At 40.3% G+C, this 23,582-nt stretch overlaps 1 protein-coding gene and 1 pseudogene across 1 annotated transcript in view; one reads left to right on the top strand and one right to left on the bottom strand.

The window, feature by feature from the left end:
- LOC118618460 (SLX4 interacting protein) overlaps window positions 1–23,582 on the bottom strand; it is a 100,523-nt gene that overhangs the window by 18,724 nt on the left and 58,217 nt on the right. Inside the window, exons 6-7 of the mRNA XM_036244725.1 lie at window positions 5,702–5,779; window positions 2,129–2,214 (exon numbers count right to left, since the gene is read on the bottom strand). Of these exons, the coding sequence (XP_036100618.1) occupies window positions 2,129–2,214; window positions 5,702–5,779 (164 nt within the window). The remainder of the gene's footprint in view (window positions 1–2,128; window positions 2,215–5,701; window positions 5,780–23,582) is intronic.
- Window positions 6,568–6,796, top strand: LOC118618462 (annotated as a pseudogene).

Genomic DNA, 23,582 nt, shown 5'->3' with positions numbered 1-23,582 from the left:
GGAATAAGGAAGTTCAAAGAATACTCACATGAGAGAGAGCTGGGCATCACTGGCTTTGGGCATCTGAACTATATAAGGGAGTAAGAATGCCACCTCTCCACAGAAGGCAGTTCTGGGAGGGAAGGACTGATTATTGATCCTTAAATAGCTGAGACAGGAGGGCTCTGCAGAGGTCAAATATCAAGGAAGATAAAGCTCCAAGACAATTGTGGTTGAAGGATTGCTTTGTTGTTGGCTTGATGGGCCATCTGTGGGAGAGAGGGCCCTCTGCTCAACCTGGATATTTGATTGTTTTAGGGACAAGCTTGAAGAAGTGGTAGACTGGAGGCCTGTGAGGAGGAAAAATGTACAGGTGAGCAGGCCAAGCAGAAGGGGTGCACAGAGCCTGTGTCCAGGGATGGAACTGTTTAGCAGCAATGGCTTCTAGCTGTGCGTGTGGATGGGAAAGGGTGTGAAGGAATGTTCAGAGGCAGGAAAAAAGGACAGCTAAGGAGACAGAGTCTGACCACATCTAAAGAGAATTACTCAAAACACTGAAAGATCCTCATGATGTAAATGGCATTTTTCTTATAAGCTAACTTGGTCAACTCTGATAGTATTATCACTAGATGTCAGAACACTGAAGATAAGAAAACTGAAATGGCTCATGTGAAAGACTCAGACTAGTCAACTTCTAAGAATGAAAATTCTTAACATGTAGGAAATCCTTAAGATTACAGGATTTATATGACAGCAGCTATGGAAAACTCACATTTGTATAAATACCAGTGCCCCTAAGGAAGATAATATTTCATTTGTATTGAGATGTTTTCATTCACCCTTAATAATTTAAGCATTAAGTATTAATATTACATATTAATACTTAATACAAGATCTAATTTCTTCTGTATTCCAATAATACATTATAATATAGTTAATTGTTTTCTCAAACCACAGATCAATTTCTTGATTACTTTGAATCACTTAAGCTATATTATACTTGTTTGCCAACAGCATCACTATTTTAGTATTTATTAACTTACCGAGATAATTCAACATTCTACAAATATTTCAAAGAATAAATTTTTAATGCTTTTCACCAAATTTTCTTTATTTATTTCAATTAATGTGTATACTTAGAGTTTTATTGATATTTGAAGAAATAAGGGTCATGCTGGCTTTTCTGATGGGTTCATTTGCTCCAAATGAAGGCATCTAAATTTAAATGTGAGTTCTCAGCTCTACTTTTTCTGGGTCTCCATTCACCCTTATTGCCTCTAAAACACTCTCCCTGTGTATTTATTTAAGATGAGATAAGACGCTGGTTTTAGATCGTGCAAGTCAAATTTCAAATGGATTAAAAATAAACATAAGGGGTAAATTAATATTCCCATAAATTATTTTAGAAGCATAATCATGTCTTATTTCATGTCCATGTTTAATGTCTGCAAGATTTTTACCCCTTTGTTAAAGTTTCACAACATATGTCCAAAAATATGAAAAAAGTTTGTACAGAGGTAGGTTCAGGTAGACTGGACCGTGACCACAGCAAGATAACACACGAGGAGACTCTCTCCAGTGTATATGGTAAGCTTAAAGACAAAGCTGGAAGCTGCAACATTACGCGAGTTTTCTGTATTTGTCTGAATAGGGAACTCCAATGAAAGAGTAACAGGATGTGATGGGGCTTAAGACTTAGCATGAGAAAAGAGAGAAAGAAAATGAACCCTATCAGCTAAGAAATAACACACTGGGGAAAAGTACTGGTTCTCATGAAAATGTCAGTGATTCACCATGGAATAAAACTCAAAAGCCACTGACCCCAGTGAAAGCTTCCAGTGGAAACATGTGGATTTTGCTTCATTTCATTTAAAGACTTTGCTTAATTTCATTTAAATACTATCACAAGCACCATCACAGTTTTTATAAAATGATGCTTTCTCATTTAAAATTGATATGGAAAAAATACTGATCAAACTAAGTTTTAAGGGGTCTTAATATTATCATGCAAAATAGATAGGACATTTTTGGTCCCTTACGATATATATTAAGTGCTCAATAGCTAAATGACAACAAGAAAAACTTCTTAAAAGAATTTTTTTTTTACAAAATTTAAGCAGATTTATTTATAGAATTTTTTCATACATACCAATTCTTCATTCTGTCTTGAAAGATCATGATTGAATGCAAGCTGACTTACACAGACCACAAATCTGTCAGGAAATACACGAAGTTCTATACAAAATGAAGAAAATAAAATTATTAAAAGCATCAAAAATCTATAAACACAGAAATGCTTGGTCCCACATTTTTAAGTTATAGCAATAAGCGCGTATGTAAGATACCCGTGTCCTGCCCCCCCCCCCCCACTTTCCAGAGTTTGCCATTGCTAGGGCGGGGCAAGCACAAAACTCAGGGAATGCGGAGGAGGCAACAAACTGGTCCACCAGAGCCCCTGGACCATTGCACCATATGAAACCCCCAGGCAGAGCCTCTGTAGCCCTCCCTCTGTGCCAATTTCCAGTGATCTGTTCAGAACTCATATTTTGGAAACAGGATCAACATTTCTAATGTGTGTGCAGACTTACAAAGGAAGAGGAAGAATATTACGTAAAAGAACATTCTTATAAGTTTGCCTATTGTATCCTTGGTCTGAGAGAGGCCCCTAAAAGGGAGGGCCTTCTTCTTCCTTCTCTACACTTGTTTGTATTGCTTGAACCAGGCTATGAAAACAACAGTTTCATTAATTAGGAATTGATGATCAAACTATTAAGGAAGTGGTTAAATATGCAATAGTAAAGATGATAGAACTGCACGAGTCACAGTAATCTAGTTAAACAACTTCTTAAAGTAAAAGACTTCTGCATGGGGAAGGTTGAATGAATCACAGAACTGAACTTCTCAACATTCATTGAAAGGAACACAATATGATAAATGCCACCTGTATCTCCACTTCTCTCATCTGTTCTTCTGTCCTTCTGTCTGTCCATCTGTCTGTCTGTCAGTCCATTCATCCATCCATCTACCTATCCAAACACCTAGCCTCCACCTATTCCTGGAATGATGTCTGAAGTGATTATTAGCTGATGCTAACAGTGTATTTTCTAGGTGGTTGTATTGCTTGAATATTTTTATAACATATATGTACCACATTTATGACAGAAAAAAAGCCATTTTTCTAAAAGAGAAAACTTCCTTCTCAGATGTTACCAAATTTTTTTAAAGACATATCTGAATCAGATAAGTGAAGCCTTTGCACACATGGCACATTTCCCACAATGAATGATAATGAGAGGGTACTGACTAAGGCGACAGATAGCATATCTCAATCTGATGCACTCAAAGCCAAGCAATTATGCAAACACAGAACTTAAACACAGTTAACACCTTATACAGCTTGGCTAGATGAAATTGTAGCAAATACCTAATGAGGATCAGCTCTCTCCTTACCTCTCGCCTGGACTACTGCTGTCTCCTTGGTGGCCATTCTTCCTTATTCCAATGGCCCTGAGCGCAAGCAGGTTAACAGTTCTAAACAGCAGCTCCACTTACCATGCTCAAACCCCTACGGTGGCTCCTTAGTGCCCACCACATACTATGCAAATTCTCGGGCCTAACCTGTAGTTCTGGTCTTGTCCTCACTAGTCTTCTTCATATAGAAACCTCTACTTCAGGGATCCTGGGCATGTTTCAACTTTGACCCCTCATGGGTGTCATATGTGGCCAGGTGACCAGAAATGGGAATGGACTTTGAAAATCCAGAAAACCAAAATTATCAAAGCAGTTAGTATTTATTCATTAATTCATTTTTAAATCCTCATCCAAGGACATATTTGATGAGAGGGAGGGAGGGAGGGAGGGAGGGAGGGAGGGAGGGAGGGAGGGAGAAAGGGAGGGAGGGGGAGAGAGAGAAAAAGAAACATTGATGTGAGAGAGAAACATTGATAGGTTGCCTTGTACGTTCCTTGACTGGGGATCAAGCATACAACACAGGTATGTGCCCTGATGGGGAATCAAAACAGCAAGCTTGCCCTGGCCAGTTTGGCTCAGCAGTTAGAACATTGGCCTGTAGACCAAAGGGTCATGGGTTTGATTCCAGTCAAGGGCATGTACCTGGGTTGCAGGTTCAATCCCCAGCCCCAGTCAAAGTCATTTGGGAGGCAGCCAATCAACGTTTCTCTCTCTCTCTCCCTTCCACTCTATCTAAAATCAATGGGAAAAAGAATATATCCTCAGGTGAGGATTAACCAAAAAAAAAAAGGGCAACCTTTTGGTTCATGGGACAATGTTCAATCAACTGAGAGCCACTCTGGCTGGACTGTTTATTAATTCTTAAAATATCTTATTGAGCTAAGTGACAGGTAGTGGGTTTCTCACTTTATGGAAGGGGAAGCTGAGTCATTAAATTCCTTATTTGCCACCTACCCCCACCCCCCCAAATATTATAACACTAAAATACAATTTGCTGGTAGATCAGAATTAAAATTCAAAATGCTCAGTTTTATCAATTATTAGTGGCTCAGAGCCAGAATTCAAAGTTAATCTATTCTATCAAATAAATTCCTGTTTTGTTCGTCCATTTCTTCATTTAAAAAATAAGAATGATAGAATGCAGATTCTAAATATTTTGGTGCCAGGTGTTGTGTAAACAGAAAGCAACTTCTGTATCCCTTCACTCTTTTTAGGTTCTAGTTGAGATTTGCATTACCTTAATATTTAAAAGATTTAGGCAACAACAATGCCCATTACAAAGGGTAGCTAGGCTGCATTTTTTAAAATACATTTTTTTATTGACATTTTTTTAGAGAGAGAGAAACATCGATGTGAGGGAGATACATCAATCAGCTGCCTCCTGCATGCCCTCTACTGGGTATCGAGCCCACAACCCAGGCATGTGCCCTGACCAGAAACAGAACTGGGACCTCTCAGTCCATGGGATGACGCTCAATCCACTGAACCACACCAGCCAAGCTAGGCTGCATTTTAACAGATACAGGTGAACTATCTTATTTTACTAAGAGAATTGAGTAAAGTAGAAGGCTCCATTAAGAGTAAATATATTCAAACGACACTGAAAGTTAAGAATTTGCAGATAATTGTTAAGATTTCAAGAGCAAACTTCCATGCAGTTAATTTTTAAAGTCCCTGTTTCATAGCTTATATACTAAAATCATCCATGGAAGTTGAACTAGATTTTCTTTCCAATGCTCAAATCAACTTAGAGAATGATTGTTAGTATCTGCCTTTATTGTTGTTGGCTGGACACGTTTGACATCATTTCCTCAGTGGACATCTTGACTGGGGAAATGAGGGGGGCAGCTGGCCTCCTCACACACCTAGGAAAGGCTCTGACAGGCCAGGCTGGGAAAGCATGTTCTCGTGCACACACTTGCTCCGTCTCCCCGGGCCTCTGGGTGCACAGACAGTGATGAAGTGATTCACAGTTTAACTGCCTGTGAGTCACTCTGGATGCTCAATGGAAGTGCTGAGATGCAGCAGGAAAGCACAGAGTAGGGTGACCCACCTCACTATTCTCAGGCAGACAATAAACAGTGAAAAGTGAAAAAGAAATAATCACAAATTTTGGAAATACTCTTACTTAGTACTTCAATTTCATAACGGCAACAAAGCAGCTAGGAATCATCATTCCTTAATTTTCTTCCCTCTCTAGGGCAAGCTAATTGTACAAAATGTCTGACAACCTAAGAAATCAGTTTCTTACCACGACTCTGTGAACCTCCAAAGCAGCGAAGGTGTATCCCTCTCTTGAGGAAATAGGCTGTGATTTGGAAGCCATATCCTGTAAAGTGAAAGAGGACATCATTAGGTTATGAGCTTGTCTGTCACTGAATCCCACGGGCCAAGCCCAGTGCCTGCCATCTTGTATACATTCGTTAATTACTTAGCAAATGAAAGAGTCCAAGAATCAATACAGGACCTCACTTGAGAGGAAGGGGTGAACATTACAATCTTGGCTCTTCTAGGAGGCCTGGCTACAGCACCTGGGATGGTCCCTAGTCCCTGAAGTGGCTCAGTCACTTCATCTGTAAAATGGAATAAATGAGGAGGTCTGACAAAGAGGCTTAAACACCAGGCCCTTAGCAGGGGGTCATTAATTCAGGCAGAGCTAGTACATAGATCCTGGCCACATTCTCATACTCATTACTTATGATCTCACAAAAAGAGTCATTTAATACCTATTTGAAAATGTGTGTATTTGCCTATAAAAAAGTTATTCTAAGTCAAGTACAGTAAAGCCTTCATATAGAGTGAGATGAAGAGAAATATGAGCCAAAACAGTCTTCAATTCATCAGAATGACATAAATGAAAAAGACCAAGAGCACCAAGTACTGGCAAGAATATGGGCAAACTAGAATTCTCATACCCTGCTGAAAGAAAAATAAATTGGTATAGCCAGTTACAAAACCTGCTCAAACATCTTAAGCAGAACGTAAGCATGAATCCAGGGGTCCATAACAACACTTTTCCTAATAGTCTCAATCTGGAACCAATGCAATGATCCATCAATAGAAGTTTTCTTATTGAAAACAGGGGTGGGGGGAGTGGTGGTGGGATGTGCACAAGCCATGAACAGGGTAGGGGAGGAATGTACTGACATGAAGCTCAAGTATGATCAGTGCTTTAATCACTGATCTGCCAAGAAGTTCCTCACGAGACAGCTCCGGGGACCTGTGCACTGACCTCTTCAAGCACGACCAGCAGTGTGTACAGAAAGCAATAAAGAAGAAAGAGATTCCCATTGAAGGAATGGAGTTCATGGGCCATGGCAGAGAAAAGCCTGAAAGCTCTTCTTGACCTTGACAATCACCTTGAAAACTGACTCCTCAAATCAGGAAATTGAGTACTCAGGATTCTATCGATTAAGGCTGTGAAAGATAGCCATCAACTTAATGAGAAGTTTAAGGGGAAGGTTTTTCTCTCCTTCTAGATGTTTTTCTCTCACTTGTAATAGGTAATAAACCATCACTTTTCCCTTTGGGATGATTTCTCACTTGCTCTGGCATCTTGAAGAAACTGCTAAAACTGAAGGATTTCTTGGGATTATGGTTGCAGTACTTCGTCTGGGATCAGCTTTAAATATATCTTGCATGTACACACTGATAAACTTGTTAGGATAATCATGGTGGCCTGACCTCGGGCTATGCTTCGAAGGTCATCAGGTATACTGTACTGGGGTCACTGTTCATGGAAGCAATTGGTTAGGACCTCTTTCTCTCAGGGAGCTAATGCTTGGACAAGGGATCCCAGCACAAGTGTTTCAATCGATGCTTGGGAGGAGTTTTATTTTTATATAGCAACTTAACTATTAAGATCGCTGGTGAACTGGGTTGGCCAAAAGGAAGCTTCTAACAGTTCTCTGCTCTAGCAAGAGGTGTCAGTCAGAGCTCAGATTAAGATGTGAAAGCTTCACGAATGTTCGAGTGAACCCCATTTCTGAGCACACAGTATAGTCTAGTCATTAAGATCCTTGGAGTATGCTATGGAGGAAGATCCTAAATTGCAAAGATTTGCTGTTGTCCGCTTTCAGCCTAAGTCAATGAATTAAATACGTCAATCTGCATATCATGAAAATGCCAAAACAATCTGGTTAAATAAGAGGAGAAAGGAGTTTTCTTTATTTGCCGTGTTAACCCATTCTGCCCTGTAATGTCTGTAATCATGAAGATGGAATAAAATGCAACATTAAAAAGGGGGGGAGGGGGAGATAGTCACACAATGAAATACTACACTGCCTCTAAAAATGAACGAGCTACAAATATAGTCCACATCAGAAATACATCTCACAAACACAATGTTACGGGAAAGAAGCCTCTTCCAAAGGAGTACATTCCATCCATGAAAACAGAGATATTACCACTGATCTTACAGGGTGGCAACAGAATTTCTGTGATGCACAAAGTACAAGCAGAGTGCCTTCTTTCCTTTCTCCCTCCCTCCATCCCTCCCTCCTCTGCCAGCCCCCCTTACGTATAAACTACTGTTAGATGACTATTTTGAAAAGATTTAATTAAAATGTTCCCATCGATGTGGTCAAGTACTTGGTGGAAGAGCCAGATGTGAAAGGCCTGCCAAAGAGGGGTGAGGGTCCCCAAGTTCTAAAACAACCTCAGAGACAGTGTTTTATCCACGAAACTGGAGAAGCCAGGAGTTGCAAGAGGTGGTCTCCAGGACCACCAGATTTTCCAAAGTCCATGACTATGAATGTTTTGAAATAACTTGTATATAGTAAAGAACACAAAGAAGTTTCCACTTTTACATTCAGTATCCTTCCACCACTCCTGTAGAAAGATCCAGAACACCACTGCTCAGACAGCACAACTGCTTTAGTCACAGGGACTGCGAGAAACAGTGACATCTCTGATAGGATAATCTCCAGATGAATTGAGATGAATTTTTTCTAACACACTTGAAACAGATCACATTTAGTCTCATGTTTCCTCTGCTTAACATGTCAAAATATGCACACCACTGGTATTATGCTGAGTGCTTCTAAACAAATACTTCATTCCTCAGGTCACTGAAAGACAGGAAGTGACTTCCACATCTGTTTACTTGTCCTACTGCTGGGAGGAGGAAAATTATAGGAGAGAAGTCCTTTACAATTTGGGATTCACAAACACACACAGAAAATTTTAAAGTTATTTAAAAAATAATGATCTAGTCCTGGCCAGATGCCTCGGTTGTTTGGAACGTTGTCCCATACACCAGAAGACTGAGGGTTCGATTCACAGTCAGGGCACATACCTAGGTTGTGGGTTTGATCCCCAGTCTGGGTGCGTAAGGTAGGTGGCTAGCCAATGTTTCTCTCTCACATCGATGTCTTTTTCTTTCTATCTCTCTCTCTCTCTTTTCCCCTCTCTCTAAAAATCAATGAACATGTCTTTGGGTAAGGATTAAAAATAAAAATTTACAAAATTTATCTACAATGTGACACTCCCAAAGGACTGAACAAAAAATAATATGCAGTATCTAAGTCATTCTGCCTTTGCTGATAGGTCATACTTAACCTGTATGTTCTCGGTGATTAAAATTCAGATGACATGTGTGAGATTTCAAAATTCTTCCCTGTACAAAATCTCCAGCAATAAATATTATTATTAGAAAGAGGATAAAACTAAAGTTGACTATGAAAGCTACTGCTCTGAGTTTTGGAAGCCTGGTATCTGGAGACACCCTCTTGAGTGATAACTAAATCCTACTTGGTCAGCTAAACAGTCAAGTTTCAGTACGACACCTTCCCCTATCGGACAATAAAGCAGTATAAGGCAAATTCTAACTAAATGATTTATTATTGGAATTACTAGCAGAACTAAATTTATGAAAACTTTTTCCCCTGATACTCCCCACCCTCAGGATAGGATTATGTTAAAAGGAATGATTCCTAAATTAGCTTCTTGTTTTGGTTTCTATGGAAAATTCTGCCTGTGGCATCTATAAGAGACATGGCAAGTTTAACATGTAAAAAAAAATTGCAACTGCTTATTCCAAATTCCATTGGTCATAGGCAATTTTGGGTTTTTCTTTAATTAATTTGTTTTTGTTAAAGATATTTCTCCTTTTTTCCCCATTGACACCCTCCTCCTCATCCCCCCCCCCCCGCCCTTCCCTAGCTTTGTTGTCTGTGTCCAATGGTTATGAATACATGCATACAAGTTCTGTGGTTTATCTCTTCTCCCCCAACCTGCCCCTCCTCTGAGGCTTGTCAGTCTGCACCCCACCTCTGTGTCTCTGGGTCAATTTTGTTCATCAGTTTGTTTAATTTATTATATTCCACAAATAAGTGAGATCATGTGATATTTGTCTTTCTCTGATTGGCTTGTTTTGCTTGGGATAATACTCTCCAGGTCCCTCCATGTTGTCTCAAAGGATAAGAGACCTTTCTTTTTTTTTTTTTTTTATCCTCACCCGAGGATATTTTTCCATTTTTTGTACAGATAGAGTGGGAGGGAGAGAGAGGAAGGGAGAGAGAGAGAGAAACATCGATGTGAAGGGACACATCGAGTGGCTGCCACCCGCACGACCAACCAGGGCCGGGGACAAACTGCAACCAAAGTACGTGCCCTTAGCGGGAACCGAACCTGGGTCTCTCCAGACCGCAGGCCGACGCTCTAACCGCTGAGCCAAACTGGCCAGGGCGAGATCTTTCTTTCTTACAGCTGCATAGTACTCCATTGTGAACATGTACCACAGCTTTTTTATCCACTCATCCACTGATGGACACTTGGGTTGTTTCCAGATCTTAGCTATTGTAAATAGTACTGCTATAAACACAGGGGTACATATATTCTTTCTGATTGGTGTTTCAGGTTTCTTAGGGTATATTCCTAGAAGTGGGATCACTGGGTCAAATGGAAGTTCAATTTTTAACTTTTTGAGGTAACACCATAGTGTTTTCCACAGTGGTTGCACCAGTCTGCTTTCTCACCAGCAGTATACTAGAGTCCCCTTTTCTCCACACCCTCACCAACACTTGTTGTTTGACGATTTGTTGATGGTGTCCATCCTGACAGGTGTGAGGTGATACCTCATAGTTGTTTTAATTTGCATCTCTCTGATGATTAGTGATGTTGAGCATTTTTTCATGTCTCTTAGCCATTTGTATGTCCTGTTTGGAGAGGTGTCTATTTAGTTCCTCTACCCATTTTTTAATTGGGGTCTTTGTCTTCCTTTTGTTGAGTTGTATGGGTACTCTATGTATTTTGGAAATTAACCCCTTATCTGATTCATCATTGGCAATTATGGTTTCCCATATAGTAGGTTCCCTTTCCATTTTGATGGTTATTTCTTTTGCTGTGCAGAAGCTTTTTGGTTTGATGTAGTCCCATGTGTTAATTTTTTCCTTTGTTTCTCTTGCCTTAGGTGTTGTAGGCAAGTTTATTGTTTAAAGAGAAACTTAAAGGTAGATTAAACACAATAGGTACTTACGCCAGTTCTTATGGCAAACGAATTTTAATATAAAAACATAAATCAACTGCTGATGAAATATACAGAAATAAAATCCTTAGGGAGATATAGTTCATTCATCCATAGATAACAGGCAGTGATAGAGACTGCTGATTTTGTACTTACCTAGGGCTAAAGCAAAGCTCTACTATTCTTTAAAGCTAAGTAGCAACTTGGCAAAGAATCCAGGAGACCCTTTGCTTTCCCTTCTAGGGGCACCAGCTCCCAGCTTACTGCACTGGTGTGCTACATGCACCAATCTCATGTTAGTAGGAAATTGGGGGACTGGTGGTGGTTGGGGGGTGGGGTGGGGAGCGCAAAATGAAAATCATAAAATGATAACCTTTTATTTGAAAACTACTTGATAATGGTATTCCAAGATTTGAGGTACCTGTGAATCACATTTAAGTGCTCTGTTTTCTTGCTAGTTATTGTGGTCCTACTAAATCTGAAAAGACTGTCTTTAGACACAGGAAGAGATTGGGGTTAGAAAGAGGACAGCTTTGTGGTGGAAGCACCTTTCCTTCAAGAGACTTCAGGTTTGTGTATTTCTAGAAATAACTTATATTCCTGCACTGCTAATGTCACAAGACATCCAGGACAAGCAAGAGTCCATCTCGTCCCCTGGCCTCTAAGTAGACCCCAAAGTCTCCAGTCTCTATGCCTCCTACGTTCCTTAATTTGTAAAGTGCTGCTTCTATCTACCTTTCTACAGACAATCTCCCAACCCACAGTGAAGCCCAAAATGACCTGTTACAATAAAACTTTCTTCTGGCTCACCTGGTTGTTCATCAAAGAATATTAACCTCCAAGAAAAAAAAAAGGGAGTGGGGTTTGGGGAGAGTCAATAATATTCATGAGAGGAAGAAAGGGTGGTTCATGTATAAGGACAAATCAGAGTTCTGCCTATATTTTACTTCATATTCTAAAATAAACTGCTCCAAAATGGCTTTATTAGAAACTCAGGGACTTTATCACAGAAAAGTAAAAACAGTGATAGCAAAAAATCAAGTATGAGTTTAACACATTCCATCCTGGCTTAGCAAGGCAATAGATCGACTTTAAGTCACACCATGCTCCAGGAGTAATGTGTTTTAAGGGAGGGGTCATGCTGGTGGTTTGTTATATTTCATTGTCCCAAAACACTAAGAGCAAATATCCAACATGAAGATTTTACTGTGAAACTAATCAGCCTCACTTGTTTTCCAGGGGCCTCACGGCCAAGGTGACCTGAGCTTCCCCAAGGCTGCCAAGGGGAGTTTGTGGTATGGTGGAAAGCCCTCTCCCATGGCTATTATGCAACCATTCACAGGGAGTCTGGGAAAATGCCTCCAAGTGGCCTGGCAGGTAGGCACACTTCACAGTGGGCTCTACCCACCACACAGCGCTTTTCCCAAACCACAAGGCAGGCTCAGGAAGACCTACTGTGTCGTCTCTCCCTAAGGTGACTTCTTTATTAGTATCATCATTCATAATATAAACATTTTCAAACATCTAGAAAAGTAGAAAAATAGTGCCAAGAACACTCCAAAATTCACCATATAAACCCAATAATGGATAGTATTTTGTCATATTTCCTACACATACTTGATAAACCATTTCAAGAAAAATAGACATTATGACACTTTACTCCTAAATATGGAAGCACAGACTCCCAAACAACAGGACATTCTCCTACATCATCAAAATACTGTGATCACAACTAAGCATGGATACCACTGCTCAGATAACTAGTTCACAATTTCCTCAAAATACCCCCAAAATGTGTATCACTGATTTGCCTCTTGAATTCGGATCAAACAAAGACTGTGCGGTGCATTTAGCTACATCACGCCTCCTGTTTTGTAGAATAATCTCCTTCTCCTGTTTTTCCCCATAACTCTAACTTGTTAAGGATGATAAATGACTCCCCATCACCACCACTCCCAATTCAAGGACCGAATATATATATATTTTTAATCTCAGGTGCCTAAATACAAATTTTCAACTTGCATGCTCTTTTCGACAGCCAGCCATTATTAATTTTGATGACTTCTTTAACTGCTGCAGAAAATTGCAGGTTAAGACCAAATCTATAATTACAATTCAAAGTCTGGAACACAGATGACTTGAAGATTTAGTCCCACAAACAATTTCAAAGAATCAAATCTTAAATGTACAGATACTTAGATTCTTAGTAAAGGTAAGCTTTACCTAAGCAGGTTGGACAGCGGTCTCATACCCGTTTTCAGAAGGAGTACTTGGTGGCAATCAGAGGATTCCGTGCTCACCTAGAAGCAGCTGGGTACTGCATGCCAGCCAGTTCAGACTTGTGACTGTTTCCAGTCATGAGTCAGTTCTCATTCTCCATCTGAGGACATGGGTGAGATTAAATAAGAAGGTAGGAAGGGGCTGATATCTACCAAGTACTGAAAATGTCTTAGATGATACACTAGTCCAGGAACATATAAAGTATTTAACAGATTAAGAATATGAGTGTTTTAAAGCTATTTTGTTCAGAAAAAATAAAGTTATAACTGTTCTGAAACTGTGTCCATTAGGAAAGTTATACCTGCCCTTATCAGGAGGCCAAAGGTAAAGAAATGACAAGTTTAGAACATAAAGAAAGGCTGAGTGTGATATACGTAGGACTTTTTAAAAAGCCTTGATGGGGGCCCTTTGAAACATATATACACCCAAATGTGACTTTCACCATTGCTGGTGATGGTGGGGGTGGAGAAGGGGGGTTGTTCTGTGGGAACCAGAAAACAAGAGTCCTGTCATAAGTTTAAGAATACACACACAGGATCCCAGTATAAGACCACAATTGGGAAACAGTTTGGGTGGCTAAGGGGAATATTTGGTCCTGGACTAAAAATTTCACTTATTACCCAAAACATTCAGAGATTCCAAAAAAGGTTCCCCTGAGATAACATTTCATGTCCTTAAATAAGGACAGTACTGGACTCTGAGTCACAATAAAGCTATGTCTGTTTGATGCCAAAACAAATGGGGCAACTGGTTAGCTCCATGGAAAAGAAAAACAAAAACAAAAACAAAAAAACTGTAAATAAAATAATTACTTGAGGCCAAATTTACTTAGAAAAAACATTTTCTGCCTGTCACCTCCCTGACTTTGTATGTAATACTACTGACTACATGTGCTCTTAACTTTATTATCTATAGGATCCATTACTGATTGTTAACACAGTATGAAAAAGGTAAGGGAAGACAAAAATTAAAATAAAACAAATGCAGGAATTATCACTTCAGATTTCTGTCCCATTTTGCTTTCCTACATTTTTCTTTGTAAAAATATGCCCTTAACATTAAATATAAAAACCAATCTTAGATCATAGGCAAGCACAGATGAATTGATATTCAAAATGATGGTTCCCACAATCAAAATGGCCAGACCATGCATAATGATGGGAATAATATAATTCTGTATACTTATAAAATTCAAAGTTCTCTCCAAAACCTTTCACTCAACTTTAAATAACTATGCATAAAAGAAACAGATTTTAATTAAACCTCCTAAATGAAGTAGCTGATTTTTTAACTGCTGGCTGTTTGAGCAGGCTCCTCTGCAATAGCTTTCAAACTTCCTGTGCCTAAGATGAGGAACACCAGATGAAACCAGTCCCCTGTGGCCTCCCGGTCTTGCAGGGGGTTCATTCCAACTCTGAGATTCTCTAACTGAGTGCAATGAGAAAAACTCCAGGAACCACCAACTATTCTAACAGGATCATGGGATCACAGCACAAGAAAGATCTTTGAGACGTCATCCAGTCCAATTTTCACTTGTAAGCCAGGACCATATTAAATCAAATATATTTTAAAATTGTATTACATTTATTAGGGGTGACATTGGTTAATAAGACTGTATATTTTGGCCAACTGGTGTGCCTGAGTGGATTGAGCATCGTCCCATGGACTGAAGGGTCTCAGTTTGATTCCCAGTCAGGTCATGTGCCTGGGTTGCGGGCTTGATCCCCAGTGGAGGCATGCAGAAGGCAGCCGATCGATATTTCTCTCTCACATCGATGTTTCTCTCTCCCTTTCTCTCTCTGAAAAAAATTGATAAAAATATATATGTGAAAAATTTTTTAAAAAGCATATGTTTCGGAGAGGGAAGATGGTGGCAGGCAGGACCAGAGGGAGGGTGAGTGTGTGAGAGAGTGAGAAAGTGTATGAGAGAGTATGAGTGAACGTGACAGTGGGCGACCAAACTGGAGCAGTGCAGAGCCTCAGGGCAGAAAGTTTCTGTGCTATGGACAGGAGCAGCCTGCTACCTCGGTAAGTGGCCCTTCAGGGTGCTTCTCCCTGCGCTGTGGGGAGGTCCCACCATTTTGGAAGATCCCAGGTCTTCCCTGGGAGGAGGCAGTGGGAGCGGCTAGGGCCCAGCAACCCTAGCCCACAAGAGCACCTGGCACCATTGACACACTCTGTGTCAACACAGACCAGTGCACAGTAGTGGAGCTCCCAAGGTGCTGGACCCAGAAGCCGCAGACAGCCCAGAGCCCAGCACCATCCCCCATAGTAGCAGCCCAATCAGAGTCTAGATATACCCCCAGCAACAGAGGCTGGGCAGCAGACATCCATTCCCAGGCAACAGAAGCACAGACCAGCAGCTGAGACACATCCCCAAAAACTACAGCAAAAGCTGAGCAGGAGTTGAGCCCCATGGGCAGCAGCACTCCCCAGCCACCAGCAGTGGGACCTGGGGCTCCACAGAGGCCTGTGCGGTCCAGCAGCCCATAAGAGCAGTGGGAAGCCCAAGCCCCAGAGAGACTGATGCAATCCAGCTGCCCGCCCGCGGGACCTGCAGGTTGCAGGGGCACCAAAGAGGCCTGTGTGACCCAGAAGGAACTGTGCCATCCAGTTACCCATGGGACCTGCAGGGTGCTGAAGCACCAGAGAGGCCTGTGCGACCCAGCAGGGACTGCACAATCTAGTTACCCACGGGGCTTATGGGGTGCTGAAGCACCAGAGAGGCCTGCACGACCCAGCAAGGACTGTGCCATTCAGTTACCCACAGGACGTGCAGGGTGCTGAAGCACCAGAGAAGCCTGTGCGACCCAGCAGCCCATAACATAGGCATAGAGCCAGGTCCCCAAAGGGACTGTGTGATCCAGTTACCCGCGGGACCTGCAAGGTGTGGGGGCACCAGAAAGGCCTGTGCAACCCAGCTGTGCACAAGATAGGCAAAGAGGATGTGAAAATTGAGGAGGAGTAAATAGAAGCTATGTAGACAATCTCCTAGGATCAAATGGGAATTACAACTAAAATGAAGACAAATCCTCGGAGAAAAAAGCAACAGAAAAGTAGCAGGGCAGGACCATATAACCAGGGACACTGGTAGGATCTGCGGAGGCGCAAGACGGTAGCGGGTTGGGAGCCCATGAAACAGCAGCAGTCTTAGCTGTAAGTAGCGCCCGTGGGGAATAAAGACCAAGCCCGCTCCACAGCACAGAGAGCTGGGACAGAGTGCTAAAATAGCCACAGCCATTTACCTGGGGGCTACAGCAGAGGGAGGGTAGACTAGGCTGACACTCTGTGGGGACAATCAGGATTTGGAGGGCACTCAGAGTTTTTGCTGAGTTGCGGCCACAAAGGACAGTGGCCAGTGTGCTCCTTCCCAGAGCTGTGGGAAAAAGCAGTAGCCTCCACCACCTCGGAGTTTCAGCCTTTCCCAGGTAAGGCAAAGAAATTGAGGCTTAATAATAACCAGCATCTATCACATCCTCTGGAAATCCTCTTATGCAGAACAACAGGGCTACATTCCAAGGCACTGAGTAACTGAGACTAGCCACCAGGAAAAAGCTAGAGGATAACTGAACCTTTCCTGGGCTTGCAAATCTACTCAGGAAAGTAAGACTTGAGAGTGGTGTTTAATGGGGGCCCACCAGGTTCATCCAAACACAATACAGGAAGCCACAAACTGTAGGACACCAAGACCCACAGGAAAAATTTGGCAGGCTCCAAAACCCACTGAGATAACCAAAATGATGAAACAAAGAAACAAATTCCAAATGAAAGAACAAGAGAACTCTATCAAAGATGAGATAAATGAGATGCAGCTAAGCAAATTATCAGAGGCAGAGTTCAGAGCCATGAGATTGAGGAAGCTCAATAGCATGAGTAAGGATATAGAAACACTGAAAACCAACCAAGTGGAAATGAAGAATGACATAACAGAAATTAAGAACACATTGGAAGGACTAACCAGCAGAGTAGAGAAAGCTGAGGACCAGAGCAGTGAATTAGAAGACAGGGTAGAAAAAAACATCAACCAATCAGAAAACCTAAAGGAAAAAACAATTAAGAAAGAGGAAGCCAGCTTAAGAGAACTGTGGGACAACTGGAAACGTAATAACATTCACCTCATAGGAGTCCCCGAAGAGGGAGAAAATGGGCAAGGACTAGAGAATATATTTGAAGAAATAGTGACAGAAAACTTCCCTAACTTGGTAAGAAAAAAGGCAAACAAGTTCAAGAAGCACAGAGAGCCCCAAGTAAGAAGAACCCAAACAGGCCCACACCAAGACACATAGTAATTAAAATGCCAAAAATTAAAGACAAAGAGAGAATCCGAAAAGCAGCAAGAGATAAGCAACAGGTTACTACAAAGGAACCCCCATAGGACTATCACCTGACTTCTCAACAGAAACACTACAGGCCAGAAGGGAGTGCCATGAAGTAATCAAGGTCATGAAAAACATAAATCTGAATCCAAGACTACTCTATCCAGCAAGGCTATCATTCAAAATAAAAGGTAAAATAAAGAGCTCTCCAGACCAAAAAAAAAAAGGTTAAGGGAATACATTAACACCAAACCAGCCCTGCTAGATATACTAAAAGTACTGCTATAATTAGTAAAAGAAATAGGAAGAAAAATAGAACCACACTAAACAAAAATGGCAATAAATAAGTACATATCAATTATCACCTTAAATGTGAATGGTTTGAATGTTCTGATAAAAAGACACAGAGTAGCTGGCTGGATAAGAAAGCATAACATATATGTTGTTTACAAGACACCCACCTCACAACAAAAGACTCACATAGGTTAAAAGTGAAGGGATGGAAAAAAATCTTTCAAGCAAACGGAAAGCAAAAAAAAAAAAAAAGCTGGGGTAGCAATACTCATATCTGATAAAGTAGATTTCAAAATGAAGGCCATAACTAGAGACAAAGAATGCCACTACATAATATTGAAAGGATCTATCCAACAGGAAGATATAGCCTTGGTAAACAAATATGCATCCAGTATAGGAGCACCAACATATATTTAAAATCTTTTGGTGTACTTCAAAGGAGAAATCAACAGCAATACAATCATAGCAGGGGACTTCAACACCTTGCTGACATCACTGGATAGATCATCTAGACAAAAAATTAACAAGAAAACACAGATTCTAAATGAAGCGCTAGATCAAATGGATTTAATAGATTATCTACAGAGAATTATACCCCAAAACTAGACAATTCACATTCTTCTCAAGTGTACATGGGACATTCTCAAAGACAGACCACATGATAGGGCACAAACTAAGTCTACAAGTTCAAGAATATTGAAATCATATCAAGCATCTTCTCAGATCACAACGGCATGCAGCTACAAATCAATAGCAACAAGAACATGCAAAGACATTTGACAACATGGAGCTTAAATTGCATGTTATTGAACAATGAATGGGTTACCATGGAGATCAAGGAAGAAATTAAAAACTTCCTGTAAACCAATGAAAACGAACACACAACAACACAAAATCTATGGGATACAGCAAACGCAGTTCTGAGAGTGTAGTTCATAGCACTACAGGCCTACTCAAGAAGCAAGAAAAATTTCTAATGGACTATCTCACCTCACAACTTAAAGAACTAGAAAGCAAACAAAAAGAAAATCCCAGAGCTAGTAGAAGGAAGAAAACAGTAAAGATCAGAGCAGAAATAAATGACATGGAGACCAAAAAAAAAAAAACCCCAACAATTCAAAGGATCAATGAAAGAAAGAGCTGGTTCTTTGAAAAGATAACCAAGATTGATGGACCCTTAGCTAGACTCACCAAGAAAAAAGAGAGGGAAAACCCAAATACACAAAATCAGAAATGAAAGAGGAGAAATAATAACTGACACCACAGAATACAAAGGATTGTTAACAAATATTATGAACAATTATATGGCAACTAATTCGACAATCTAAGCAAAATGGAAAAATTTCTAAAAACACATAATCTTCCAAAACTGAACCGGCAAGAGATAGAAAACTGGATCAGACCAATAACAACAAAAGAAATTGAAGATGTAATCAAGACTCTCCCAGCAAACCAAAGCCCAGGCCCGGACAGCTTCATGAGGAAATTTTACCGAACATTCAAAGAAGAACTAATACCCATTCTCCTCCAACTATTCCAAAAAATTCAAGAAGAAGGAAGACTTCCAAACTCGTTTTATGAGTCCAGCATAATTCTAATTCCAAAACCAGAAAAAGACACTATAAAGAAAGTAAACTACAGGCCAACATCCCTGATGAACATAGATGCCAAAATAGTAGCAAATCGAATCCAGCACTACATCAAAAAAATTATTCACCATAACCAAGTGTGATTCATCCCAGGGATGCAAGGCTGGTACAATATTTGCAAATCAATAAATGTGATTTACCCCATAAACAAAATGAAAGATATAAATCATTTGATCATATCAATAGACACTGAAAAAGCATTCGACAAAATCCAGCACCCATATGTGATAAAAATGCTTAGCAATGTGGGAATAGAGGGATCATATCTCGACATAATAAAGGCCATATATGAAAGACCGACAGCCAACATCATACTCAATGGGCAAAAACTAAAAGCATTTCCCTTAAGAACAGGAACAAGACAAAGATGCCCACTTTCGCCACTCTTATTTAACATAGTACTAGACGTCTTAGCTACAGCAATCAGACAGGAAGAAAAAATAAAAGGGATCCAAACTGAAAAGGAGGAAGTGAAACTGTCATTATTCGCAGATGACATGATACTATATGTAGAAAACCCCAAAGACTCCATCAAAAATTTACTAGAGTTAATAATAATGAATTTGGCAAAGTAGCAGGGTACAAAATGAATGTCAAGAAATTGATGGCATTCCTATACACCAAGGATGAACTCACAGAAAGAGAAACTAAGAAAACAATCCCAATTACCACGGCGGCAAAAAAATTAAGATACTTAGGAATAAACTTAACCAAAGAAATAAAGAACCTCTTCGCAGAAAATTACAAGTCATTGAAAAAAGAAATAGAGAAAGATATAAAAAAGTGGAAGCATATTCCTTGTTCGTGGATTGGAAGAATTCACATCATTAAAATGTCCATTCTACCCAAAGCAATCTATAGATTCAATGCACTCTCCATCAACGTACCAACGACATACTTCACAGAATTAGAACAAATACTTCAAAAGTGCATATGGAACCAAAAAAGATCTTGAATAGCCACAGCAATCTTGAAAAAGAACAAAGTTGGTGGGATCACATTATCAGATTTCAGGTTATACTACAAAGCCACTGTAATCAAAACAGCCTGGTACTGGCACAAGAACAGACATATAGACCAGTGGAACAGAACAGAGAACCCAGAAATGGACCCAAGGCAATATGCTCAATTAATATTTGACAAAGGTGGCAAGAGCATACAGTGGAGTAAAGACAGCCTCTTTAATAAATGGTGTTGGGAAAATTGGACAGCTACATGCAAAAAAAATGAAACTAGACCATCAACTTACACCATACACAAGAATAAACTCAAAATGGATAAAAAACTTAAATGTGACTCATGAATCCATAAAAATCCTAGAAGGAATTGGAGGCAACAAAATTTCAGACATCATACACAGCAGAATTTTCTTTTTTTTTTTAATCCTCACCCGAGGATATTTTTCCATTTTTTGTACAGATAGAGTGGGAGGGAGGGAGAGACAGACAGAAACATCGACGTGAAGGGACACATCGAGTGGCTGCCACCCGCACGACCAACCAGGGCCGGGGACAAACTGCAACCGAAGTACGTGCCCTTAGCGGGAACCGAACCCGGGTCTCTCCGGACCACAGGCCGACGCTCTAACCGCTGAGCCAAACTGGCCAGGGCAGAATTTTCACTGATACATCACCTAAAGCAACAGACACAAAAGAGAAAATGAACACATGGGACTACATCAAATTCAAAAGCTTCTCCACAGCAAAAGATACAATCATCAAAATGGAAAGGCAACCCACTGTATGGGAGAGCATAATTGCCAATGATACATTAGATAAGGGGTTAATTTCCAATATATATAGAGTGCTCATAAAACTCCACAAAAAGAAGACAAAGAACCCAATTAAAAAATGGGCAGAGGAACTAAATAGACACCTCTCCAAACAGGACAAACAAATGACTAAGATACATCTGAAGAAATGCTCAACATCACTAATCATCAGAGAGATGCAAATTAAATCAACAATGAAGTATCACCTCACACCTGTCAGAATGGCCGCCATCAACAAATCATCAAACAAGTGTTGGCGAGGGTGTGGAGAAAAGGGGACTCTAATACATTGCTGGTGGGATGCAGACTGCTGCAGCCACTATGGAAAATAATATGGTAATACCTCAAAAAATTAAAAATTGAACTGCCATTTGACCCAGTGATCCCACTTCTAGGAATATACCCTAAGAAGCCTGAAACACCAATCAGAAAGAATAAATGTACCCCCACATTCGTAGCAGCACTATTTACAATAGCTAAGATCTGGAAACAGCCCAAATGTCCATCAGTAGATGAGTGGATAAAAAAGCGGTGGTATATATATACAATGGAGTACTAAGCAGCTGTTAGAAAAAAAGATCTCTTATCCTTTGAGACGACATGGAGGGACCTGGAAAGTACTATCCTAAGCAAAACAAGCCAAGCAGAGAAAGACAAATATCACATGATCTCACTTATTTGTGGAATATAATGAACATTAACAGTCTGTGGAACGGGATAGTCCCAGAGACATGGAAGTATGGTACAGAGTGACAATCCCCAGAAGACGGGGTGGGGGCAGAGATAAACCACAGAACTTATATGCATGTATGTATGAACAATGGACATGGACAACAAAGGTGGGGACAGGGCGGGGAGGGAGAGCGAGGGGGAGGGGGGAATCAGTGTGTAAAAAAGGAGAAACATCTGTAACAAAAATAAATTAATTAATTAAAAAATAAAGGATATGTTTCAAGTGTATAATTCTATGATACATCATCTGTATATTGCATTATGTGTTCACCACCCAAAGCCAAGTCTTCTTCCATTGCCATATATTTGACCCCTTTACCCTCTTCTACTTCCTCCCACACGTTTCCACTCTATAAACCATGTCCTCCTCCTCCTCGCCATCCCCTTTCCACTCCTCCTCTTCTTCTTTTAATATTCTGCTGAGACCTTCCCCTAGGGCCTCCCCTAGGATTCCTACCTTCATTATTATTATCTTTTTATTAAAAATTTTTAATATTGACATTATCGCAGGAGCCCCCCGCTCTTCAAATGTCCACCTCCATCCTCTCCCACCTACCCCTCCCTTGGCCTTTACCAAATTACTGCCCATGTCTAAGGGGTATGCATATCTGTTCTTTAGCTATTTCTTTCACCTTCTTATCCACTCACTCCCCACCCCCTCCCCTTGGGCACTGGCCAGTCTGTTCCATATATTTATGCTTCTAGTTCTATTTTGTTCATCAGTTTATTTTGTTCATTAGATTCCAAATGTTAGTTAGATTATATGGTAGTTCTCTGACTGGCTTATTTCACTTAGCATAATGCTCTCAAGGTCCATCCATGCTGTTGCAAAGGGTAAGACTTCCTCTTTTTTATAGTTGCATAATATTCCAATGTATATATATACCACAGCTTTTTTATCCACTCATATGCTGATGGGCAGTTGGGCTGTTTCCAGATCTTAGCTACTGTAAATTACTGTGCTATGAACACAGGGGTGCATATATTCTTCTGATTGGTATATCGGGATTCTTAGGATACATTCCCAGTAAACCATCTTTTTAGAGGCCACAACAAAATGTCAAATGAGAAGATGCCACACCTACACAGGTGCAACTCAATTTTTCCTTTACCATCTGAATTGAAGTTGTAAACTTAAATGCTTCAGGGGTAAGACAGGTAGCAGGAAAAGGCTGGACCCTGACTGGAAAACTGGAGAAAGCACACACGTCGTTTAAAGGAGATGGTGGTTCCTGAAATCCAGACATCAGCTGTAACTGAAAACTAGGGCACAGGGTACCAGATTTGGGGCCTTTCCAGAAAAGTCGCAAATCTAAATTTTTACATGAAATCTCCCAAATTTTAAATTACCAATGAATTCAAATTTTAAAAATACACTGTGCAATCCAAATAAAATATTTCTGAGGGTTGGTTTTGCTTTGCACTACCACTTTGCACTCTCTGATCTAAATTCTTCACCCTTTAGTTGAAGTTCATTTTCTTGTGTTCTGTCCTAGGCAGAACTAAAGAAAAGTTAGCCACTACTGAATGCTTGAAGACAGGTAGTCAGTTTCAACTTGGTCATTTAAACCCAGGTCCTTAACTTCACTACACAAGACATGTTTATCTACATTTAAATCATCTTT

Source organism: Molossus molossus, unplaced genomic scaffold, assembly GCF_014108415.1.
Source record: "Molossus molossus isolate mMolMol1 unplaced genomic scaffold, mMolMol1.p scaffold_m16_p_6, whole genome shotgun sequence".
NCBI lineage: Eukaryota > Metazoa > Chordata > Mammalia > Chiroptera > Molossidae > Molossus > Molossus molossus.
Note: the sequence above shows the minus strand (reverse complement) of the source record. Positions and strands in the feature narration are given on the sequence as shown.